At 48.6% G+C, this 21550-nt stretch overlaps 1 protein-coding gene across 1 annotated transcript in view; it reads left to right on the forward strand.

Annotated features, from left to right (window-relative positions):
- Nucleotides 1–495: 495 nt before the first annotated feature.
- Nucleotides 496–21550, forward strand: part of vps13c (vacuolar protein sorting 13 homolog C) — a 46791-nt gene continuing 25736 nt past the window's right edge. Inside the window, 33 exon segments of the mRNA XM_088296766.1 lie at nt 496–729; nt 1933–1976; nt 2055–2097; nt 2529–2624; nt 4024–4125; nt 6187–6249; nt 6635–6703; nt 6864–6973; nt 7114–7173; nt 7815–7874; nt 7978–8058; nt 8152–8209; nt 9134–9261; nt 10232–10338; nt 11345–11519; nt 11595–11657; nt 13481–13604; nt 13673–13773; nt 14824–14966; nt 15142–15334; nt 15398–15512; nt 15587–15723; nt 15957–16086; nt 16952–17069; nt 17684–17816; nt 18126–18198; nt 18295–18389; nt 18464–18617; nt 19005–19078; nt 19162–19221; nt 19441–19594; nt 20809–20925; nt 21289–21392. Of these exon segments, the coding sequence (XP_088152892.1) occupies nt 630–729; nt 1933–1976; nt 2055–2097; nt 2529–2624; nt 4024–4125; nt 6187–6249; nt 6635–6703; nt 6864–6973; nt 7114–7173; nt 7815–7874; nt 7978–8058; nt 8152–8209; nt 9134–9261; nt 10232–10338; nt 11345–11519; nt 11595–11657; nt 13481–13604; nt 13673–13773; nt 14824–14966; nt 15142–15334; nt 15398–15512; nt 15587–15723; nt 15957–16086; nt 16952–17069; nt 17684–17816; nt 18126–18198; nt 18295–18389; nt 18464–18617; nt 19005–19078; nt 19162–19221; nt 19441–19594; nt 20809–20925; nt 21289–21392 (3384 nt within the window). The 5' untranslated portion in view covers nt 496–629.

Raw genomic sequence — 21550 nt, forward strand, 5'->3', positions numbered from 1 at the left:
CATTTTATTTATTTATTTATTTATTTATTTATTTATTTATTTTATTTATTTATTATGGGCGGCACGGTGGCCGACTGGTGAGCACGATGGCCTCCGGTTTCCTCCATTCCAAAAACATGCATGGCAGGACGATTGAACACTCTAAATTGCCCCTAGGTATGAGTGTGAGCACGGCAATTGGCTGGCAACCCGTTCAGGGTGTCCCTCGCCTACTGCCCGAAGATAGCTGGGAGAGGCTCCAGCACCCTCCCGCGACGCTGTACAGGATAAGCGGTGCGGAGAATGACATGACATGACTTTCTAGGGGCACAAATATCAGCCCATATAAAGCTCTCAAAACATTGAAATCGGGCTTCCCCGTTCTAGGCTAAATTGATTTTGCATTTGTTTTGTGGTAGTGACGCCAGTCATGTTTCTGTCTCTTTTGATTGTTATTTACGACTCTTGGAGAGTCGTCATTTTAAGGCGGCGATCGATGCGCTCTGGTCGCGCGCAGCCAATGTCGGACGGCAGACTCAACTAACGGAGCCCAGAGGTGTCGCTCGCGTGGGACTCATCAGCTGACTGGCAGCCCGTCAGCATCCAATGCGGAAGTTAGCTTCCACTTCCGCGCCTGTCAACTGTCAAGCATGGTGTTCGAGGCTTTGGTCAGCGACCTTCTCAACAGGTTCATCGGGGACTACGTGGAGAACTTGGATAAGTCCCAGCTCAAGATCGGAATCTGGGGAGGTGAGCTAAGCTAAGCGGCTAACGAGCTAGCGGACCAGCCGCACGCAGCCAAACTATTCGCTTGTCTCGCTCGTCAAAACTTGCTGCTCTTCGTACAAACGACTGTGAATGGCAAAGAACTCCACTAAGTGTAGCGAGGCGCAACGATCGAGAGCTCTAAACCTTCGTCCTTATATGATTGTTCAAACATGGTTTCTTTGGAGGCATTTTGACGGCGCTACCTGACTTCGTGCACTACGTCGCTATTAAAACTCACTTCCATCGCTACACTTAACTATGACTTGTCTGAAGCATGCCGTGCCCCAAAACAAGCTTTTGTCCAATCTTCGGTCGAAGTCTACCCCTTAAAGGAGGACACGACCCAAGATGGCCCATTTCAAGCTCAGTTTCTAAATGTTTTTAATTAGTTATCATTTCCTTTTTTTATCTATTCATTTTGGAGACATTAGAAATCAGGTGACGACTTGAAAATCGCCTACTTTTAAAGAGGAATATGGCCACGCCCCCACTCCGCTCTCCCATGGTACTGCAAGAGTCACTAAAGGGACCGATTACAAACTCTGCTTTGGAATTCATTGCACTTTCATTGCTTAGAACGTCCAAATACGGTGATCAATTGGCACCAAAATTAATGTGGACATCCTAACCTATGACCACTTCAACCTATCAAAAGGATGAACCTTTCCGTGGCAGCTTTAGATGCGAATGAGGAACTTTGATCACAGTGAGCATGTACAGCATAAAAGCACCAGTCGGGATATTTGGAGACTGACGTGGCAGTGAGTAGACGTGCACATTTATTTGGATGAGGAGTTTGTCCCCAGGTGTGATGGTGAGAGCGGATGTTTGTTCGTCTATGTGTGCCTTGCAATTGGCTGGCAATCAGTCCAGGGTGTGACCTTGCCTACTGGTCGAAGACAGCTGGCTTTTAGGCTCCAGCTCCCCCGCGACCCTCATGAGGAGAAGTGGAACAGATAATGGATGGATGGGTGGATACTAATTGATTGTTCATTTGCCTTAATTTTAGCACGTATTAGATGGCAATTGCATCAATGAGGGGGAAAAGAAGCAATTTGATTATTTCAAAAATATTTCTGACAGCATGTCCCATTGAAGGTTGCACAGCTGCTAAGTGTAGCGCCCGCTGTACTCCAGTGATTAGCATAATTAGTTGCCGTGGTGACACAGCATCATTTCTTACAGGAAACGTTGTCCTGGAGAATCTGAGGGTCAAGGAAAATGCACTAGTAAGTTTTGTTTGCTTGTTTGGCTCTTGCCAATAAATGTTTGAGTAAGTTTGATTGTGGTGTTTCTCTTCTATTCAGAGTGAATTTGACATCCCATTCAAGGTGATAGCTGGACAGATCGGTGAGTATGTGCGTCTGTTTGAGACTCGTGTGTGCGAGCGCGAAGCAGGCAGGCTGGGATGGGATGGTCACTTTGTCCCTGGGATGGAAGAGTCTGCATGTCCATTCGTTTTTGGGATGGAGGACGCAAAGTTCTTAAAAAAACGACGGTCTAAGCAAGGCCGCAAGTAGGTTTGCTTTTATCGTTTTAATCGTCCCTAACCGGGTCAAGTGCTGTGTGTATAGAATTCAAATATTTGCACTTGGAGCGAAAATAAATCTTCAAATGCTGTTACATGGACTGGCCCTTGAACTGAAAGACGCACGGCTGTGTGAAGAAGCAATTGAGAGGCAAAATAAATGTCTCTGACATGTGACACCAAACTCCAGCGTATTTCCTTTTTTCTTCTCTGTTTTTCTCTCTGAGTTGATGTCTTTGTTTGTGTGTGGCAGGCACGCTGACATTGAAGATCCCGTGGAAGAACCTGTACAACGATGCAGTCGTGGCTACGCTGGACGGCCTCTACCTGCTGGTTGTTCCTGGCGCCAGTAAGCCACGCCAAGCACACTGCTGGCAACGTGCACGTTTGTACCGATCTGAAAGCGGACCAACAGGGGACCTTTTTTAGGCCCCCTCTTTGCCATGCTTTAAATCCTGCTCAAATCATACGTAATGCGCTTTGGCGAAGGTCTTTTTTCTTTTTTTTTTTCCTTTTTAAGCCAAATTGGGACTTTCGGTGGCTCACTTCCTTGTGCAAACTTCCCATGAGGCTGCATGACTGCCACAAACAATTGATTCAACTATTCCAATATTGATTGATTGAATATTGAAACGTCATTTGTTGATTTTTAGCTCTTTTTTTTAATATATCCGTCACTCTTACAATGCAAGACATAGATGATGACATGGGAAAAAGAGAAAAAAAAATGTTCTGGACAGAGTGAAAAAGAAAAAAAAGTGCAAGAAGGAATGGCCTCGGCCCATCCATGTCACGTGAGCAGTCTCTTCAAATGACCGATGGCTCTGCGTCTTGCTGGGAACTTTTGACTGAGGGCAATTTCCAATGCTCATTTCTTGTCTTTTGTTGCTTTCTTGTGAAATGGGCTATACCAATGAAGTTGATTTGTATTTCTTATTTTATTCGTCTAGTTGCGGGGTTGAAACTTATTGGCTGGAAATCTCTCCCTTGTTTGCCGTTTTTTGTGCTCAGGCCCATGCACAGATCGCTATGGCGCCATATTGTGATTTGTGGAGCCTTGTCAGGCTATCAGCAAAGGTTATGGACCGATCGCTGCCGTGTGTGGCAAAAATCTACCGTGCCGCATCCTGGTGATAAAATGAAATTCCTTGACACGCTTCCAACAAAGCCGCTTGGCACCAACCTGCCACAAGATGGTGCCAAAGGACTATGTTTGTCTTGATGAAAACTCAACTTACTTTGACATAGTCAGATGCGGCAAGATGGCGCCAAAGCATTCCTTTTGTCTGAATGAATTTCCTCAGCTCACTTCCACATTGTGCCTTTGCACCAGGATGTGGCCCGATGGCAGTTAAGCTAAATGAGGTTCTTCAATTTCCTTGGCACCACGATGCCGCAAACTGGTGGCAGCGCACGTTTCTTAGCTCTCTTGGACGTTGTGCCTTGGCACTGAGATAGCACGAGGCCCCGCTCTTGCCTCATTGGAACTCCTCAATTCACTTCCACCAGAATGGCGCTAGATAGTGGCTAAGTACTGCTTTTGTTGCAACATGCGACTTCCAAGGCATCAAGAAGGCGCCAAAGCACAACTTGTATATTAGACAGCGTTTTAACCAGGAAAAAAAAAAGGGCAAGTTGCTAATATTCAGTTGAAGCCTGCATAGTGAATGATGCACTTCTTTGTGCACTACCCACAATGCATTGCAGATTATTATTATTATTTTTTTGTGTGCGTGCGTTGTGAACAGCCATCAAGTATGACGCGGCCAAAGAGGAGCGCTTCCAGCAGGAGGCCAAGCAGCGTGAACTGCAGCGTATCGAGGACGCGCTACGAATGGCGGCAAGGCGAGGTGAGTCACTCTCAGACACTTGCAAAGCAGTTGGCGCCAATTGTCCAGCCAATCACGAAAGTAGGGCAGCCGCTGCACCGAATGCTTACTTTCATCGTGGCTTCTCCTGTGCATTAGTTTGTCAATGAAGGAAAAAAAAGGTTTGATTTTTTTAATTCCCTTCTTCCTTCATTCAAAAACGCATTTGAAATTGCAAAAAAATACACAAATGAAAATGAATTCGGATTCACTTTGGGGGTTTGTTCCAGAACACCTGTCTGAAAATGCTGATTATTGTTTTCCAAAGTATCAGCAGGTGTTTGCCAATGTCTCTTATTTTTGTTCTGCAACGAACACCGTTGCGCCTCTTGAGTAAATGACAGCTAACCAAACTGAAGGCATTCTGGCATTTCGCAGGCTTCGTACAATTGAAATTTTGTGGCAGCCCTCGTGAATGGTCGAATAACTTTTGAAATGATTTATTTTGGTGCCACCAAAAATAGCACTGCAAAAGGGATGCTTGGATTTTAACCAAGTTTAGCAACCGTCACAAAATGTTGTGCGTTTCCTCCGCATTTGGAATTCAATGCAATGCACTTTTTTTGCATTTATTGCACATAAATTGAAGTGAACTGTAATGTTTGATTTGTTAATGCTTATTCAGCATTATCGGTAGTAAGTTCAGAACATTTCAGATGTTCTCTTTTTTGAGTTTTTAATGAGCTACACTTGTTACTTTGAAAAAGAAAATCGTACCTGACAAATACACCTCATTACAAAAAACTACAACTAATTAAAATTAAACTAAGACAAAGCATTGCCCCAAAAACTAAAAGCTAACAAAGCGATTCTGAAAACTAACTGAATGAGAACTAAAAAGTCAAAACGAAATAGAAACTAAACTAAAATGAAAAATCCAAAACGTCACCCTGGTCGGCACTCGCTCGCTGGTTTCTCTTTGCTGCCTTCATTGTGTTTTTTTTTTCTGCCTGCGCGCCAGCCTCACACTTTATTTCCAAAACACGAAACCCCACAAAGTTGCTCACACTGCAGTGAGCTGAAAATGCTCTCGCGCCTTCACATGATGATTGAATGGCTCAAATGATGTCGCAAAGTAGAATGCTGCTTTCAAATCGCCGTCGGCTTTATTTTTGTACACATACGCCGTCATTTATTCATAGTGCTGTGAAAAAGTATTTGCTGATTTGCATATTAATCACTTTTTCATCAAAGCAATTTGAATTTGACACTGCGTCGACCCAAGGAAATAGAAAATGCGCTTTCTAAATGATGTCTTTATTTACCAAGGGGGGAAACGATCCAAAGCTCAAATCTGGCTTGATGTGCAAAAAGTAAATGCCTGCTCAGCAAAATAACACCTTGACTGAAATCTGGAAAAAAAAAAAAAAATTGCTGATGAGTCTTTGATGCAGCTGTTGGAGGCATTTTGCACGATCGTTGTTACAACTCTGCCATATTGGAGGCTTTTCGAGCATCAACTGCTCGTTCAATTACTTTTTGCACATCGGGTCACAGTTGAGCTTTGGATTGTTTCCCCCCTTGATAAAGAAAGTCATCCATTAGAAAGTGCATTTTCTGTTTCCTTGGGTTGGCGCAGTGTCATATTCAAATTGCTTTGATGTAAGCGTGATAAATATGCAAAAAGAAAATCAGCAAGGGGGCCCACACTTTTTCACCGGACTGCATGTACGAATCCCTATAGTGGCGATGCACGCGCCCACTTTGTGCCAATGGCGGTCCGAGCTGGCCTGGCGCCCTGCGCAAGACTTCCTTTTATGTGCATGCGCACGACTGCTGACTGTTCTGCTGCGTGGGAAAGAAACTCGTATGAGCGCTAAAAAACTTGTGAATTGCGCGGCAATCTTTGCAAGCGCAAACCTCTTCAACGGACTTGACGTGCAACTGGCGGCGTGCCGAGCTGTGTTTTGTCCAATCGGGTGTTGGCAGAGCAACTGATGGCGGTTGGCTGTCGAAAGAACGCCATTCCATGTTTGACGTCATGCCGTGTTACTTATGTTGTGTTGTGATTTGCTGTTGTGTTCACGCTGCCTTCGCCGTCAGCGTCGCAAAGTGGCCAGCTGCTCTTCAGTCTGGAGAGTGTTGTGTATAAGGAGACGCTCAATGGTAACACACACACACACACACACACCTGCTTGAATGTAGTAGCACAAGCATGCTAACAACTTGTCCGTGTCAAGCATTTCATCCAAACGTACCCCCCCCCCCCCCACCCGTTCTTCGCACGGGACACATATTTGTGCTAAAAAATGAAAATCCGCGCTATGGGGACACGTTTGGCATTTTTGCCAAACACTGGCGAGCATTTTGAGCAATTGCGTGGTCACGTGGGCCGCCAAAGTTGACGCGCAGCCTTGGGGGGGGCGGGGTTCACTGTATACGTCCGCCGATGGGCTTCATGGCGTGATTACTTTGCGGTTGGTCCACCTTTCCTTTCTCCACTCTCACTTTGTCTGACTAACTGCCGTCTCTTTCTTTAACGCTGCTAAAGTGCCAAAAGGATGTAAAAAGCACCAAAAAGCTGTGAGGAAGTTGAAACGCGCTTGCGAGAGCAAGTCAGGTGAGTCGAGTGACGTTTGCCGCCACCAAAGACTCAATCCAATGTCGGCCGCAAATCTTCTCCGAGGCTTTAGCGCGGAATCTTAGTTGGAGTTGGGGGCCCGGTTCAAGTTCAACCCCCCGGCCCGAGTGGTTCAGATTCTCCTGCTGGTTGTTTTCAGAGAAAGCCAAAGAGGAGAAGAAGGACTCCTTTGTGGAGAAACTGGCCACGCAGGTCATCAAGAACCTGCAGGTGAACATTAGCAGCATCCACCTGAGATACGAGGACGACGTAAGTTTGGCTTGGGGGTGGGGCTTCTCCAACTTGGAAAACAAATTCCAGTGGCGACAACAGTGACTTGTTTGCACCGTGTGCCTGTGTGCTCATGACAATGTTTCGTTGGTTTGTTTGGTTGTTTTTGTGCGTTTCAGGTGTCGGACCCACAGCGCCCCCTGTCGGTGGGAGTCACCCTTGCCGAACTCAGCCTGCAGGTGACATTTCCCTTTTTGGGGATTTTCACCAAAAATGTCATTTCCGATGTTTTTCGGATTTATTCCTTGTATTTTTCTTTTCAAGAAAATAAGTAAGAATGGCAAAAGCACTAAAAACAGTTGACATAGCTGAAACAAATGTCACTTTCTGTCGCGGCGTCATAACGGAGCTCCGTGACTTCATCTTGCCATGAACATCCAACTTTTCAGAATGACCTCGTCAGCTATCGCGAAGATGACTTTAAATCTTGTCCTCTTTTTTTTTCCCCCCCTGTCCTCGCTGGGCAATTCTAATATACTCAAGTGTTCCACCGTCTTTAGCCGTTGTCATGGCGCTACGAACTTTGGGACGAAAACAAGGCGGTGTGCGGAAGCTCCCGCGGGCAAACGCACAGCGCAACAAAAAAAACCCAAAAAGCAAAAAGGGGCGTGTTTTTTTAATTTGATTTATTCATTTTATTTTTTTGTGAACTCGATTTGATTCCTCTTTCGATCGTCCGTATCAAAGAATTCAACAAAAGGTTATCTCGCTTGGGCCTACGCCCACCGCATCTTGCGAGCATGCCACCGTCGTTTGTTGAAAGAACACGCCTCTTGAAAAGCTGATCTCTCTTTGGGGGACTTTTTGATTTTCCTCCTAGACCACCGATGAGAACTGGAAGCTGTGCATCCTCAACGAAGCGGCAAAGCTCATCTTTAAGGTAACGTGCTGTCGACGAAACCTTGAAATCCACGTCCCGTTTTGAATGCGTGTGGCGTTCCACTGAGTGCGTATCCGAGTAACGACTCCCTTTGATGGCTTAGCTGGGCCGTCTGGAGTGTCTGTGCGCCTACTGGAACGTCTGCAGTCAAATGTTCCACCGAGGATCATGGCAAGAAGTCGTGGTGAGGTTCTTTTGAAAAGTAGATTGAAAAAAATCAATCCAAAGTTGATGGAAAATGAAAAGCTTATCGTTTGAGCACTTGAATGTTTTGTAGGAGCAGCTGAAGTGCGGAATCAGCAGCAAGGACCAGGAGCTGCCCCACCACCAGTACGGTCAGTACGTCTTGATCTAGACCGTCACACGGACCTGAAACTTGACTTTGATCTGGACCGAGTGTAGACCTTTTAGCTGGACTTGCAACTCGACGTCACGCTGAGCCTTGATGGGCCAGATGTGGACCTGGCTCTTTAGGTGCACCTGGAACTCGACCCAGATGTGGCCCTGAACCTACATCCATACGTAGACCTAATCCTTCATGTGGCCTTGCACCAAGATCACAATTTTTCATCAGCTAGTTGCCCGTGACTGACCTAGATCTTTGCCTGGGCCTGGAGTTTCATGTGGACCTGGATCTAGACCTTTATGTGGATCGGGCCCATAAGAGGACTTGTGTGTTTATATGGAGATAAAACCAAACCTGGATATGAACCTTGATCTTGACATTGAAACGTAACAAGATGCTTATTTGGAGCGGAGATTTTGAAGTCGACCTTTACACGACTTTGTTACTGATGTGGACTTTCAACTTGAACTTGATCGTTGCGTGAAACTCGACTCCGATCCTTGTGTCAATTCTCCAGCTTTTGGCGACCCCTGACCTCGACCTTTATGTGGATGTGGACCTTTAAAAGGTCTTCAATCTTCCCGTAGACTTGTTTCTCGATCTCTTTGTGGCCGTCAACCTGAAAGTAGACCCTTACCTGGTCCCAAGACCTTTGTGATAGCCTGCCGCTGGACCTGTGTGTAGCCGGAGATCCCTTTAAGAGGACAAAAAGCATTTCTATGGACCCGTGTGAACGCCGGTTATTGCAGCGTATTTCTGTGAACTCATTCACTGCCTTTGACGGCTGTAGACGTCCAAGGTCCGTTTTGAGCGGGCTGGCTGCCATTGGCTTTGAATGAGTTGAACCCCTCTCAGACAGTCCGTCTGCATTCACATGCAGGGTGGTCTTTTTTTTTTTGGTTTTGTTTTCCAGTTTTCAAGCCCATCGTCGCCTCGGCCAAAATCCGCATCAACCCCAATGCCGAGCAGGACCCGGACTCTCCAAAAGCCCAACTACACCTGGAGGTCCAAAACATTGACGTCCAGATCACCAAACCTCAGGTGACACAAGAAGTTCAACATCGAGAAGTAAACATTGCCTGACTTCACGTGTGACTTTCAAAAACATTCCGGTTGAACTCCACTTTGGCGCGATTGCGAGTTTACGAGTTTGAGCCTTTAAGTCAGTTTTGGTGCAAGCCTTTCGCTCAAAAATGGAGTGATTTGGACTTTTTGGATGTTTTAGTCTACAGTATCTAGATCAGTGGCGCTTTACTTCTTATCCGGGTATAGAAAAAGCTTTGATTTTGAAAAGTGACGGGCTTCTCATCCATCTTCGATGGACTCGTGACGCTCGTCAACACGCTAATTGTCACGGTTGCATCGCGTCATATTATACGCACACGCCAGTGAAACAACAAAACGGGGCCCATTTCCCTTGACAAAGCGCCACGGTGACTCGTCCACCCTTTCAGGAGGGCGCCGCTACTATTGAGACATCAAAATGTGGCTGTCCGCTGATTGCAATGTCGAGTTTTTGTTGTTCTGTGGTGTCTGCTGCGTTACCGTTGTCACCGCTTGAAGTTACGTTAAGATACACCGTGGATTTGCGTTGGTTGGTCAGCCAACACCCATCCACAAAAGTTCTGGACCTGTATGAAGCGGAAAAACGGTTGGAGACCACTGAACTAGATGGAGCTCACTCGGGCAGAACAAAACTAAACAACTGAAGCCAAGTCGCGCCAGATTTGCCATCGTCGCAACTCATTTTTACGATTACGTTGCTTTCATGCCAATATGAAAACGCTGCCCACGTATGGACTGTCGCTCTGACTGACAACCGTCGCTATGATACCGCCATGAGGAGACCTTCGCCAACGGCAGCTTCAATTGCCGTCGACGACTGGCACGATGCACGGAAGACCGCCGCGGTGACGACTGGCACTTTTGATGAGATGAAGACGGTCGCTGTGATATGTCGTTGCTATGATGATCGCCCCACCATTACTGACTTGTTTGTTTCGGTTTGCAGTACGTGACCATGGTCGAGATGCTGGAGTGTGTCGACCGCATGGTGAAGAACGCCCCCTACAGGAAGTTCCGCCCTGACGTCCCTGTCCAGACCAACGGCGCCATTTGGTCAGTTCTCGCTTGTACACCAAGACCCGATCCACATTTGTAATCCACAATCAGAGACATGCAATTCGGCTCAAATGGCATTCATTCAAGTCGAGTCAATTTTATTTGGACTGCCCTTAATCCCAGACAGTCTCAAAGGGCTTTACATAACCACATCCGACGTCCCCTGATCTTAACCCCAAGGAGGGCAAGGAAAAACTTAAAACCCCATTACGGGGGAAGTGAGAAACCTTGAGAAGGGACCACAGATGGGGGAATCCTCCTTCCTGGATGACCAGGAGGCAACGGATGATGCCAAGCGGGCAACATTTGACACGTAAAATGATACGATACAATGTTAGCTGAGATCATGAGAGTCAATCAAATGAAGTGCTGCAGGAAGATGACTTCAGTGGAGCGCGTCCTCGTCCACTTGATCAGAACCGTAATCTCCGTGGCGGCACCTCCGAGGATGTGGTCCACCTTTGATCTCGTACCGGTCGGTTGGTGTCAAATCAGATCAGCCACTTCCACGTGAATCACCATCGCCTAATTCCCAAGCCGGGCAACCGGGGACAGAAAAAAAAAAACAGGCCAACAAGAAATTCAACTAAGTGCTGAAATATATACGTTTGTAAATCAGATGAGGCGCTGCACGAAGACGACTTCCCCGGTTGGTCAGTGTCGTCATCACGGTCACCTAATTCCCAAGCAGGGGACGACGGGGCAGAAAAGAGAAGAAGCGGCAGTAAACATGTCAACAAATGATTCGATTAGATGCTACCAAAGTCTATGAATAAATTGTTGAGATGATGCGCTGCAGGAGGACGACTTCAGTCAAACAGGTCCCCGTCCAGTTGGTCGATACCTTAAGCTTCCTAGTGGGTCACCGTCACCGAGTTCCCCAGCCCGGGGGGAAGAGTGCAGAAAATAGAAAGGAAGCGGCAGTAAACTAAATGCACAAGAGTACAAGTTCTTGAATCGTGTTTTGCACATTGAATTCACTTGTTTTCTGCCTGTGCACTAGGTGGCGCTACGCCTTCAGCAGCATCTTGGAGCTTCACGTCCGCCGGTCAAGCCGCATGTGGTCCTGGTCCAACATAAAACAACACCGCCGTCACGTCAAGACCTACAAGGCGGCCTACAAGACCAAAGTCCTGAGCCAGAACAAGCCGAGCCCCGACACCGAGAGCCAGCTTCAGGTCCGAACGCGCCGAGCTAACAAATCGGCTCTCGAGACCGTCGCGCTTATGCCGACAACTTTGTGCTTGTACCAGGACCTGGAGAAAGTTCTGGATGTGTTCAATATCACTTTGGCTCGACAGCAGGCCCACATGGAGGTAAGGCACGCATTCAAGTTCGAAAATCACAATAAAAGAGTGGAGATGTTCCCTTCGCAATAAAGCTTGCAGACGATTAATAAAACTACTCGCTGAAAGGAAAAGACGGTTGTCCAGATTGTGTCGCGCGAGCCAGCGCCTAGCCAGTCTTGTCTGGGTTGCGGAGAGAAAAAAAAAAAAAAATACACAAATGCAAACTTCCAGATGGATGTCACCCGACATTGAAATATGCAAAATGACACCTGGGAAAAAAAAGCTGTTAGTTTGTTTTGAATCATTTTAACAGTGAGACCATTTCCAAAATGGCGATTCACAAGCCGCAGTCGTCTTTGTTACAAAAATGAGTTGTGTACAGAACGATTTAGTAGTGTGAATGCACATCAAGGTCCGTCAACAGTTTGTTCAAACTGTGCCTTTGAACGCGCCAACAACTTTGCTCATTAAAAAAGAACAGGCCCAAGAGAAAAAAAAAAAGCTCAAGATTTATTGGGCGTATTTTCGGAACTCTAGAGCGCCCCTATGGGTGAAAGAAAAGTACGCAGAAATGCCGCACCGTTGTATTAGCCGCATGCTTCAAAATGTAACGAAAAAAAAAGTAGCAGCTTACAGTAATTGTCATTCAATACCAGCCGGGTGAAAAAAAAAAAGGATCTTTGACGTCTTTAGCCGTCAAAGGCAGTAAATGAGTTAAATGGTTGTTGATTTATTTATTTATTTTTTTAGTATGAGTTGGCCAAAAACGAGACCAGAAAAAGATGCAAATAAAGATGTGAACTTATATGCATTTTTTTTATTATTTCTTTTTTAAACTGGCATATTATCTATCATATCATATATATGATCAATACAATCGTCCTGCACATCCTCATCTCCAAACTAGACATTCTCGGCCTCCCGCCCTTCACCGGCACCTGGATTAGGGACTCTTTGTCCAATGGCCCCTACACGTCCTCCACCCGTACGCTGAGCACCGGTTCCCCTCAAGGATGCGTGCTGAGCCCTCTCCCGTACGCCCTCTTCACCTACGACTGCAGCTCAACCCACGGAAACAACACCGTCGTCAAATTTGCTGACGATACGACAGTGGTCGGTCTGATCTCGAAAGGTGACGAGGCAGCCTACAGGGAGGAGGTCCGGAGACCGACGGCTTGGTGCGAGGACAACAGACTGCAACTCAACATTGCAAAAACAAAGAAGATCGTCATCGACTTCAGGAGGAACGAGACTGCGCTGCCCCTCCCCCTCTACATCAAAGGCACGTGGGTGGAGAGGGTCCTCGGGTTCAAGTTCCTAGGAGTCGAGTTCGCCGATGACCTCTCGTGGACACGCAACACCACAGCAGTGATAAAGAAGGTCCACCAGCGTCTGCACTTCCTGATGGTCCTCAGGGAATTCAACGTGGACAAGAAGCTGCTGCCGGCCTTCTACCACTCGGCCATCGAGAGCCTGCTGACCTACTGTGTCATGACAACGCACCTTCACTGGTCTGAACGTAGCAAGAACACGTTTATCCCTTTTGTCCCTTTCTGAAAATGACTCGACAGTTGCTCAGGTCACGACCAATCGCGACTCACCTGTTCTCTGAAGCTGAGCCATGATTGGTCACTTCAGACTTGAACATCATTTGCCTCCCGAGATGGACCAAAAGGCGTGCGTTTTGCTGTTTTGACGCCGCGTTTGGTGTCAAGAATTCAATCACCAGGAGGCCTCGGTTGACCTCGTCAACTCCTGATCGTGACCCGCTGGAGTGCCAGGAAAACTTCCAAAAAACAAATGACGCGAGCCAAATGTGATCTGAACGCCGACTACTTATCTTGCCGCAGGTGGTGCGCTCGGGGCAGAAGGTCGACACCAAGAAAGCTTCGTGGGTCCACAAGCAAGGCGGATTCTTTAGCGGCTTCTTCGGCCGCAAGCCCAAGAAGGAGGCTCACGAATCGGAGGCCGAAGGTCAGTCGGGGCGCCGGGACGTCAGCGCGGGAGGTGTTGCCGAGCCGACCGATTTTTGTGCGCCTTAGGCTCGGCTTTGGACAGCATCATGACGGCGGAGGAAAAGGAGAAGCTGTACGCCGCCATCGGATACAGCGGCAGCTCGCATAACCTCGCCTTGCCCAAACAGGTACAAACAACGCCGTCCCGTCCCGTCAAAACCTTTTGCATCCAGCGAGAGCCGCCGTGGAAATAAAACTGGACCTCCGTTTACCAACATTGCAGTGCAGATCTCGCACTTCCTGTCCAGTCTTGCGTTTCAGATTTACATTTAGTCTTTTGGCCGGAAATGCTTATTTGGTCTTGTCACGTTTCGTCATAGTTTGAGTCTAGTTTTAGTCGACAAAAACTCCTAAAAAGTTGCTCTGATTATTGGAATTTAGTCTGTTTTAGTTCAAAATCGGCACCCGATAGCCACGACCTGGCCACGGTCGACTCGCGACGATGCGTTCCAAACAGAATAAAGTGGTCAGGGTGGAATCGATGCTCATCGCTCCAAAAGCGAGAACCGAAACGTTTGATTTGGCGACTGTTGCGGCGACATCCAATCCAAACGTTTTGTCGTCGACCTGTTCGAAGTCCGGAGTGGATCAAACGTCTCTTGGTCTTCTTGACTTGATCACAACCAGAATTCACTTTGAGGGAAGCCAAAATGACGACGCTGAGCGCTCATGCGGAGGCGGAGTTTGGCTGGCGTCTGCGTGCGCCGTGGTGGGCGTGGCCAAACCAGGATGGGTTGCACCGAACGCTGACTCAGTGAGTCCTCGGTGATCAATCATCAATCGCACGCGAACAAATTCGTCCCGCGTCGTCTCGCCAACAAAAATTCATGAGGGTCACGTCGCGTTGTCGTCGTCGTCAAAGAGCCACATTTAAGCTCACCGTCGCCGTCCTGACAAAAAAAGGGCCGTTAACGAACTATTTTGTCATCATAGAGAAAAACAACAGTGGCCCTGTCTGATGCTCTTATTTTGAAAGACAAAGTGCGGCACTTCCACGAGCAATGGTAGCCGGCTTTGGGAGCCATACCCGTCGCGTCGCGTCGCTTTGCAAGAATGCGTTGTGATGCAACGTGATGCCGACTTTGTTTGTTCTTCTCGATGCAAAGCGCTCTGTTCCTGAACTACAAGTAAAGTTGCTTTTGTCTTGGCCCGACAAAACGTTGCGCTGTCGTGCGCAGTATGTTGCCGTGGCGCTCACCTTCCAGCTGTTCAGGACCTCGGTGACGGTCAGAGAGCGAGCGCACGTTCCGGAGATCCTCCAAGTCCAGATGATCCACCTGAGCACCAACATTTCACAGAGACCCGGAGCCCAGGCCCTCAGGTGGGCGGAGCTAGATGCAAAAGATTTTGCATCTTCTTTCTCATCATTATTGATACCTGCAATTGTTTTGTGATATTTCCACTTTATTCTTGTGCTAGGACCAAAAAAATCGATTTTTCCTTTATGGTCTTTGAGGTGGAATTACCCTCAAACTTTTTTTTTGGGGGGGGGGCAGGATGGAGGCGTCCCTGCAGCAGTGGAGCGTGACGGGCCTGGACGGTGGCGGCGGCGCGCCCTCCCTCATCTCGTCGGCGGGCGACTCGGCGGCATCGCTGCTGCGCGTGGCCTTCGAGCTCAACCCCGACGACGGCCTGGCCGATCACCGCGTCCGCGTCCACTCGCAGCCCGTGCAGATCATCTACGACGCCGTAAGCCGGCACGCCAAGCGGCCGTCGCGCCGACGCCGTCTCATGTCTTCTTGGCCCTTCCAGATGACGGTGAACAGTTTGGCGGACTTCTTCACGATGAGCAAAGGCGTGGACCTGGAAGTGCTGACATCAGCCACGCTTTCCAAACTGGAAGAGCTCAAAGAAAAGACGGCAACAGGTGTCTGTCTGGGTGCGGAGCGTTCGGAGGCGGCCTCCCGTTTTCCTCCGCTTGACCTTGCGGCGTCTTTGCAGGCTTGTCTCACATCATCGAGACGCGGAAGGTTCTGGACTTGAAGATCCACCTGCGTCCCTCCTACCTTCTGCTGCCCAAGTCGGGGTTCTACTCGGACACCGCCGAACTCATCATTGTCGACTTTGGAAGCCTGCAGGTCAGAACATGACACAACTTGATTTGTAGAGCGCATTCCACACCGGCTGGAGCCGGAGCAAAGCGCTTTCCATTTGGTGTCATCGAAATGAGCGGGAAGTTAAAAACGCAAACAATCGATAACGGCACAACAGCGTCAGTTTCATGTGGAGTCGAAAGCGAAAGAAAAAAATGTCTTCAAACGACAGACAGACGCACAGACGCTGTTAAATAGAGTGTGTGTGTGTGTGTCAGTTTAACAGTGTTGACGAGAACGTGCGTTTGTCCTCGTCGTCCTTCTCATCCCTGGAGGAGATCATGGACCGAGCGTACGAGCGATACAGCGTGGAACTGAGACGAGTGCAAGTACTGTACAGCAAGTCAGGTACGCACACAAAGGAAGAAAAGAAAACTAAAACAAAGCAAGAGGAAATAAAGTCCGATTCAATGTGACCTCCTCTGTCCCAAATCACTCACCCCCAATTTAAATGTTTTTTTAATGTAGGCCTGCGTTCGACTTTCGTATTTGTTTAAGTGTAGAACCCAAAATGTTTGAATCTTTTTCTGTTTTGTGTTAGGCTAGCCGGGAGTGTGTGCACTTTATGTTGTCTTGTTAAATATTAAGGTGGGAGGGCGGGAAAATGGGCCCATTGTTGCCAATTTTGAAGAGGAAGTCAAGCCCCCCAAAAATCCCTCCATCTTTTATCTGTTCTGCTTCTCCTCACAAGGGTCGCGGGCGTGCTGGGGCCCGGCCGTCTTGGCTCGCTTGGCTGGGGGGCTCCCGGAACGGGTTGCCAGCCAAGTGCCGGGCAGGCACAAACACAAATGACCATCGGCGCTCACAATCACACATGGGGGCCATTTGGAGGGTCCCCAATGTTTTTTGAAGGGAATGTGGGCGGAAAGCGGAGTACCCGGAGAAAAGCCACACAGGCACGGGGGGGAACATGCAAACTCCACACAGGAAGGGATCAGACCCACAACCCATAGACTGCAGGCCCGATACGCTAACCCGTCCACCAGCGGGCTGCACGGCTGCCACTGGGGTGCTCCTAGTGCACAACGGCACCTCCACATGACCCAACGAATTCCCGCACTCATGTCGTGTCTTTGCATGTCAAAGTTGCCGGTTACTCCAAGACTCGTGTCGCTCATCGTGCCGGAGACAAATGGCTCGCGTCCGTGTTTGAGCGACAAAGGTGATGTTGAAACGTGTCGCAATGCCGACAGTGTTTGCTTTGGGCGTCCAGGTGACGAGTGGAAGTCGTCGCGCTTGCAGAATTCTTCCGGGCAGCACATTCTGCAGCCCCTCGATGTGACGCTTCACTTGTCCAAGTGCATGGTGGACAAGGACGCCCGGATGGCCAGGTACGTACGCTCCAGCCTTCTCGCAAGCCTCCGCCTGCCCGCCAACGGGAATGACCAACGCGTGCCAGTAGATGGCGATGTTGCCGGTACGATGATGTGCTGAATCTCATTTCTGCGCGTTCGTTGATTTCTGCCATTCATACGACACAAGCTCAAAAAGTTTGCTAGTCTATTTTCCAACGCCAGTGTTTTTGGCCTCCGCGTTCGGTCACCTTTGAAGACATTTCCAAGTTACTCTGCAAATTTTTTATTTTTTTGGGGGGGGGGGGCGAAAGGGCTCAGTGCCTCACGCCACGCAGTGATGAGGGCTCCGAATCATGTTAACGGCCCAATAGTGTTGGCAAGCCAAGACATTGAAAAGGTTTCTGGACACAAGAAATCCCCGTCTGCCAAACTTCTCTTTTTGAGCAGCGATATAAAAGTGTCCTATTCGTGGTGCGTCGAGTAAAGGAGTGCATGTTGTTCTCCAGGTGTATAAAATACTCCATCTGCATGAGTTGCTTGTGTTCAAATCGAAATTGTTTGCTTGATTCATGAGCCCATCTAATGTGCGCTCATGCAACGGCAAAGTGCGCTCGCCCGCTCGGCCCAAATGCATCAACATTGTGCCGCAGGTTGAAGCTTTCGGGCGAGCTCCCGCTCGTGCACGTCAAGATGTCGGATGAGAAGGTCCGCAATGTTGTGGAGCTGCTGCGCAGCATTCCGCTGCCCCGCCCGTCCGCCCCGCCCACCACGCCTACAGACAAGGTGCAGTGTACTGTCACAAACGTCATTGATTGCAAATTACAACGTGAGGAGTCCTAGTTTTGATTACAATCAAATCCTAATCAAGTGTCACTCGTGGAAATGAAAAGTTTATGTTTTGGGAATATTGAAATAATTGTTGTCTGTTGCAGCCCTAATTATTATGACAGCAAAACTTGTCTAAATGATTTGATGCTTGAATTATTCCACAAATGTATTTATTGTGATAACTGTGAATGCAAAAAGGACAAACAATTTGACCATTTTTATTCTCTTGCCTTGACCGTATTTCGCTGGACATGTCGACTGCAGGTGCTGACTTTGTCAGAGTTGCGACCTCGAGACCTCGCCCTCCATCCCGCACTCCTGGATGTGGCCGAGGCAGGTGAGATGACGGTCCCGGTCCCGGTCCCGCTCCCGCTCCCGCTCCCGCTCCCGCTCCCGGTCCCAAACGGACGCTCTATCTTTTTCCGTCTGTCAGATTCGGACGGCAGCGAGAAGTCGCCGGAGGATGAGCACCAGCGCTGCGCTCTGGAAGAGCTGACAGACCTTCAGTTCAAGTTTGAAATCAAAGAGGTGTGCGTTGCTCTGGAGCATTGTGCGGCTGGTGTGTGCGCGGCGTTTAGAAGGCGTCCCGGTGTGGCCTTCAGGTGCTGCTGGAGCTGACGCGGCAAGTCGAGCGCGAGAAGACGGTGCTGGCGCTCCGCGTTTGTCAGCTGGGAGCGCAGGGCAAGATGCGGACCTTCGACGCCAGCCTCACCTTTTACCTAAGGAGAATCACGCTGGACTACTGCGACGTGGCCGGTCAGTAGACAAAGTCTGCGCGCACGTGTTCAATCGCCATCCTCTTGTGCCGCCAGCAATTGGTTCGTCTTCCTAACGAATGTATGGAACGCCGCTCAGCAGCCAAACAAGATCCGAGAGGACCTGTCCAAACATATCGACAGGGGTTGGAACTTGGGACTGGGACCCCTTAGTCGAGGTGGTGGGACCAAAATGCAAAACCCAACTTGAACCTCAGTGGCCCACCCAAGAAAGTTTGTCGTTTTTTCCCCCCTCATTTCTCCAAAATGAATGGATGCAAAAGAAGACAATTTCCCCATCCCAGAAATATCTCGTCCGCATAATCCCCTGAGCACGCATGAGCAGCAACGCATAAAAAAAAAAAAACAGTGGTCCGTTTTCTTCCAGACGGCGGTCCTCTTCGTCTGATCGGCTGCTCGGAGCAGCGCGACGCCGACCTCCTCAAGGTGGACTTCATCAAGGTGAGTTGGCCGGCACGTGCCTGCCGCTTGCGCTGAGCGGCCCAAGGCGGCGCCGGATGACTTTCTCCCGTTTCGTACCGCAGGCGGATCCGAGCGGGCCCGTCTTCTCGACGCTCTTTGACAACACGGAGCAAACGCTGAAGGTGGGAGCGCACCTTCGACTTCCACTCGTAGCGTCGCAACGTCTCATCATTCCGTCAATAGTCGCTCTCGCTGCTAGCATTTTTTTGTCCCACCCGTCCGCGTACGCAACGGCCGATGTGAGCTTTGGTTGCCAAAGTGGCACAAGCAGCTAGCGCGAGGCGGTCCCCGTACTGCTCTGCTAAATTGACCGCAAGTTGTGACCATGCTGCGTCCCCCAGGTGCAGTTTTCCTCGCTGGATTTTCTTCTCGACGCCAAAGCCTTGCGCTCCACCATGGACTTCCTGGCCAGCGCCGTAGCGCCGCAACTTCCTTCCGAACGCAACGCGGACGCGGACGCCAGGAAGCCGGCCGACAAAGACCGGCACAGGGCAGGTCAGGGCCCCGCCCGGTCCGCACGAGCCAGATTCGGCACGCGCTTTTCCCGGCTTATGGACAAATGCCGTAGCCGGGAAATGCCGACGGCAATGAGGGTGGCTGCGGTTGAAAATGTGCCGCCGCCGCTTCGACACGCATGGAGGAGCGACGCTCACCAACGGCACACGTCGGCAAAGCATCGAGGAAAAGAAATCTAACTTTGTCGCTTCGAGTTATACCTGATTATTTTTATTTTGCTTTGTGATTTGTCTGTCAATTAGTTTGCCGATTAATCGCATGGCAAAAAACATCCTTCCCATTTTGCAGCACCGGGACATGATTTCAAACTGACGGTACAGAAAAAAAAAGCAAACATTGATCATGATTGGTTTCCTGCTTTGGTCCAATTCTTGTCATAAAATACGCAAAAATGGTGAGCATCGTTTTCCACAGTAAAAGCTGATGTAAGTCGAATATGAAAAAAACCAAACATTTGGAGACAATGAATGCAATATTGACAGTTCATCACGATATTGTACGTCGGCCCATTCCTTTATCCGCCGCTTATCTGATTTCCCTCTCCCCAGCCACGACGGACGTCTCTCTGGCGGGTCATCGAGAAGTGTTTTAGTTTCAGATCCCGAGAACGATGTGCTGTGCGGGTGTCAATCCCGGAATAATCGGAAGCAAAAAGGGCGCCTGCATTTCCGTTTGCCCAAAGCGAGTAATTTTGGAACACACGCTCAGTGGGAACACGTTCCCAATTTCAGCCGCCCGCCTTCTTTGCCTCTTCTTCTTTCTATTAATTCCTCCGCGTGCCTTCCAGTAGAGGTCAGTGCTGCTCGTCATGTTGTGGCATGACGAGGTACTACATTGTAAAGCGCGTCACCGAATCGTCAAAGCCTGACGAATCGTTGCTTCGAAACACCGTTTGGACAAAGATAATGACTTAAAACAGTCCCCTCCAAAAAACAAAAAAAAGTTTCAGCCTTATAAGACAGAGATAATATCATGTCATTGAAATATTCCAACCCCAAAAATCGGCGAGAAAATTGACCATTTTTCCCGATTTTACTTGTGTGGTAGAACGGACAAAGTACTTTTTAGGGTCTTCAAAAGTTCTGACTTTAATTCATGCCTTTATTTTTGCTGAGCATTAAAGGAGTTATTTTTGTAACTCTAATCAAATAAAAAAATTCCATGTCCTTGTTTTTTTTTTTTTCTCACCTCAGTGTCGAAAGGCGTCAAAGACGCGGATGTGTTCAGCTTCAAGTTGTTGGCCGTGCTGGAATGTTTCCACGTGGAGCTTTGCGACGACCGCCGCAGCATTGCCGACATTCGAGTGGAAGGTAAGTCAAGACTCGACTTTGCTTCTGTTCCGTCGCACGTACGAGTGGGGACGTTGAAATCGCTATTTTGCCCGCTCGGTCTGATCGACCGCGAGACTTAGCGCTCCTGCTAAGACAACGAGCGAGAGAAGAATGAAGACATTTTTGCTGTTGCCTCCAAAGGGGTCAACATCCAATTTTGGATTCTTGGATCGGTTTCATTTCTTTATTTGTCCATTATTGTGAAATGATCATCTGTTCATTTGAAAGTTGCCAAATGCGTCCCCAAACAACAAAATACATATGCCTGCTTCACTTGGATTTCTTTGAGCTTGTGAATGGCAAAACGTCGCAAAGGCTCGGCTGTGTGTCGCCGCCCTGCAGGCATGGACGCGTCGGTGCTGGTGCAGAGCGAGCGGACGGAGGTGTTCGCTCGCCTCCGAGACATCGTGGTGACCGACGCTAACCCCAAGTGCATTCACAAAAAGGTCTTTTCCACTTTTTAAAACGTGCGCACTCATCCGCTTCATGAATTGCTTTGTTGCTAAATTGTCGCTCATTTGATCCGATAATTGATTCTTTTTCAATTATTATCAAAGAATATTTTGGTCATCATTCTTTTAACGTTGAAATGAATCATTTTGCA

Source organism: Idiotropiscis lumnitzeri, chromosome 5 (assembly GCF_059441095.1).
Source record: "Idiotropiscis lumnitzeri isolate Australia: NSW breed Sydney's pygmy pipehorse chromosome 5, RoL_Ilum_1.0, whole genome shotgun sequence".
Taxonomy (NCBI): domain Eukaryota; kingdom Metazoa; phylum Chordata; class Actinopteri; order Syngnathiformes; family Syngnathidae; genus Idiotropiscis; species Idiotropiscis lumnitzeri.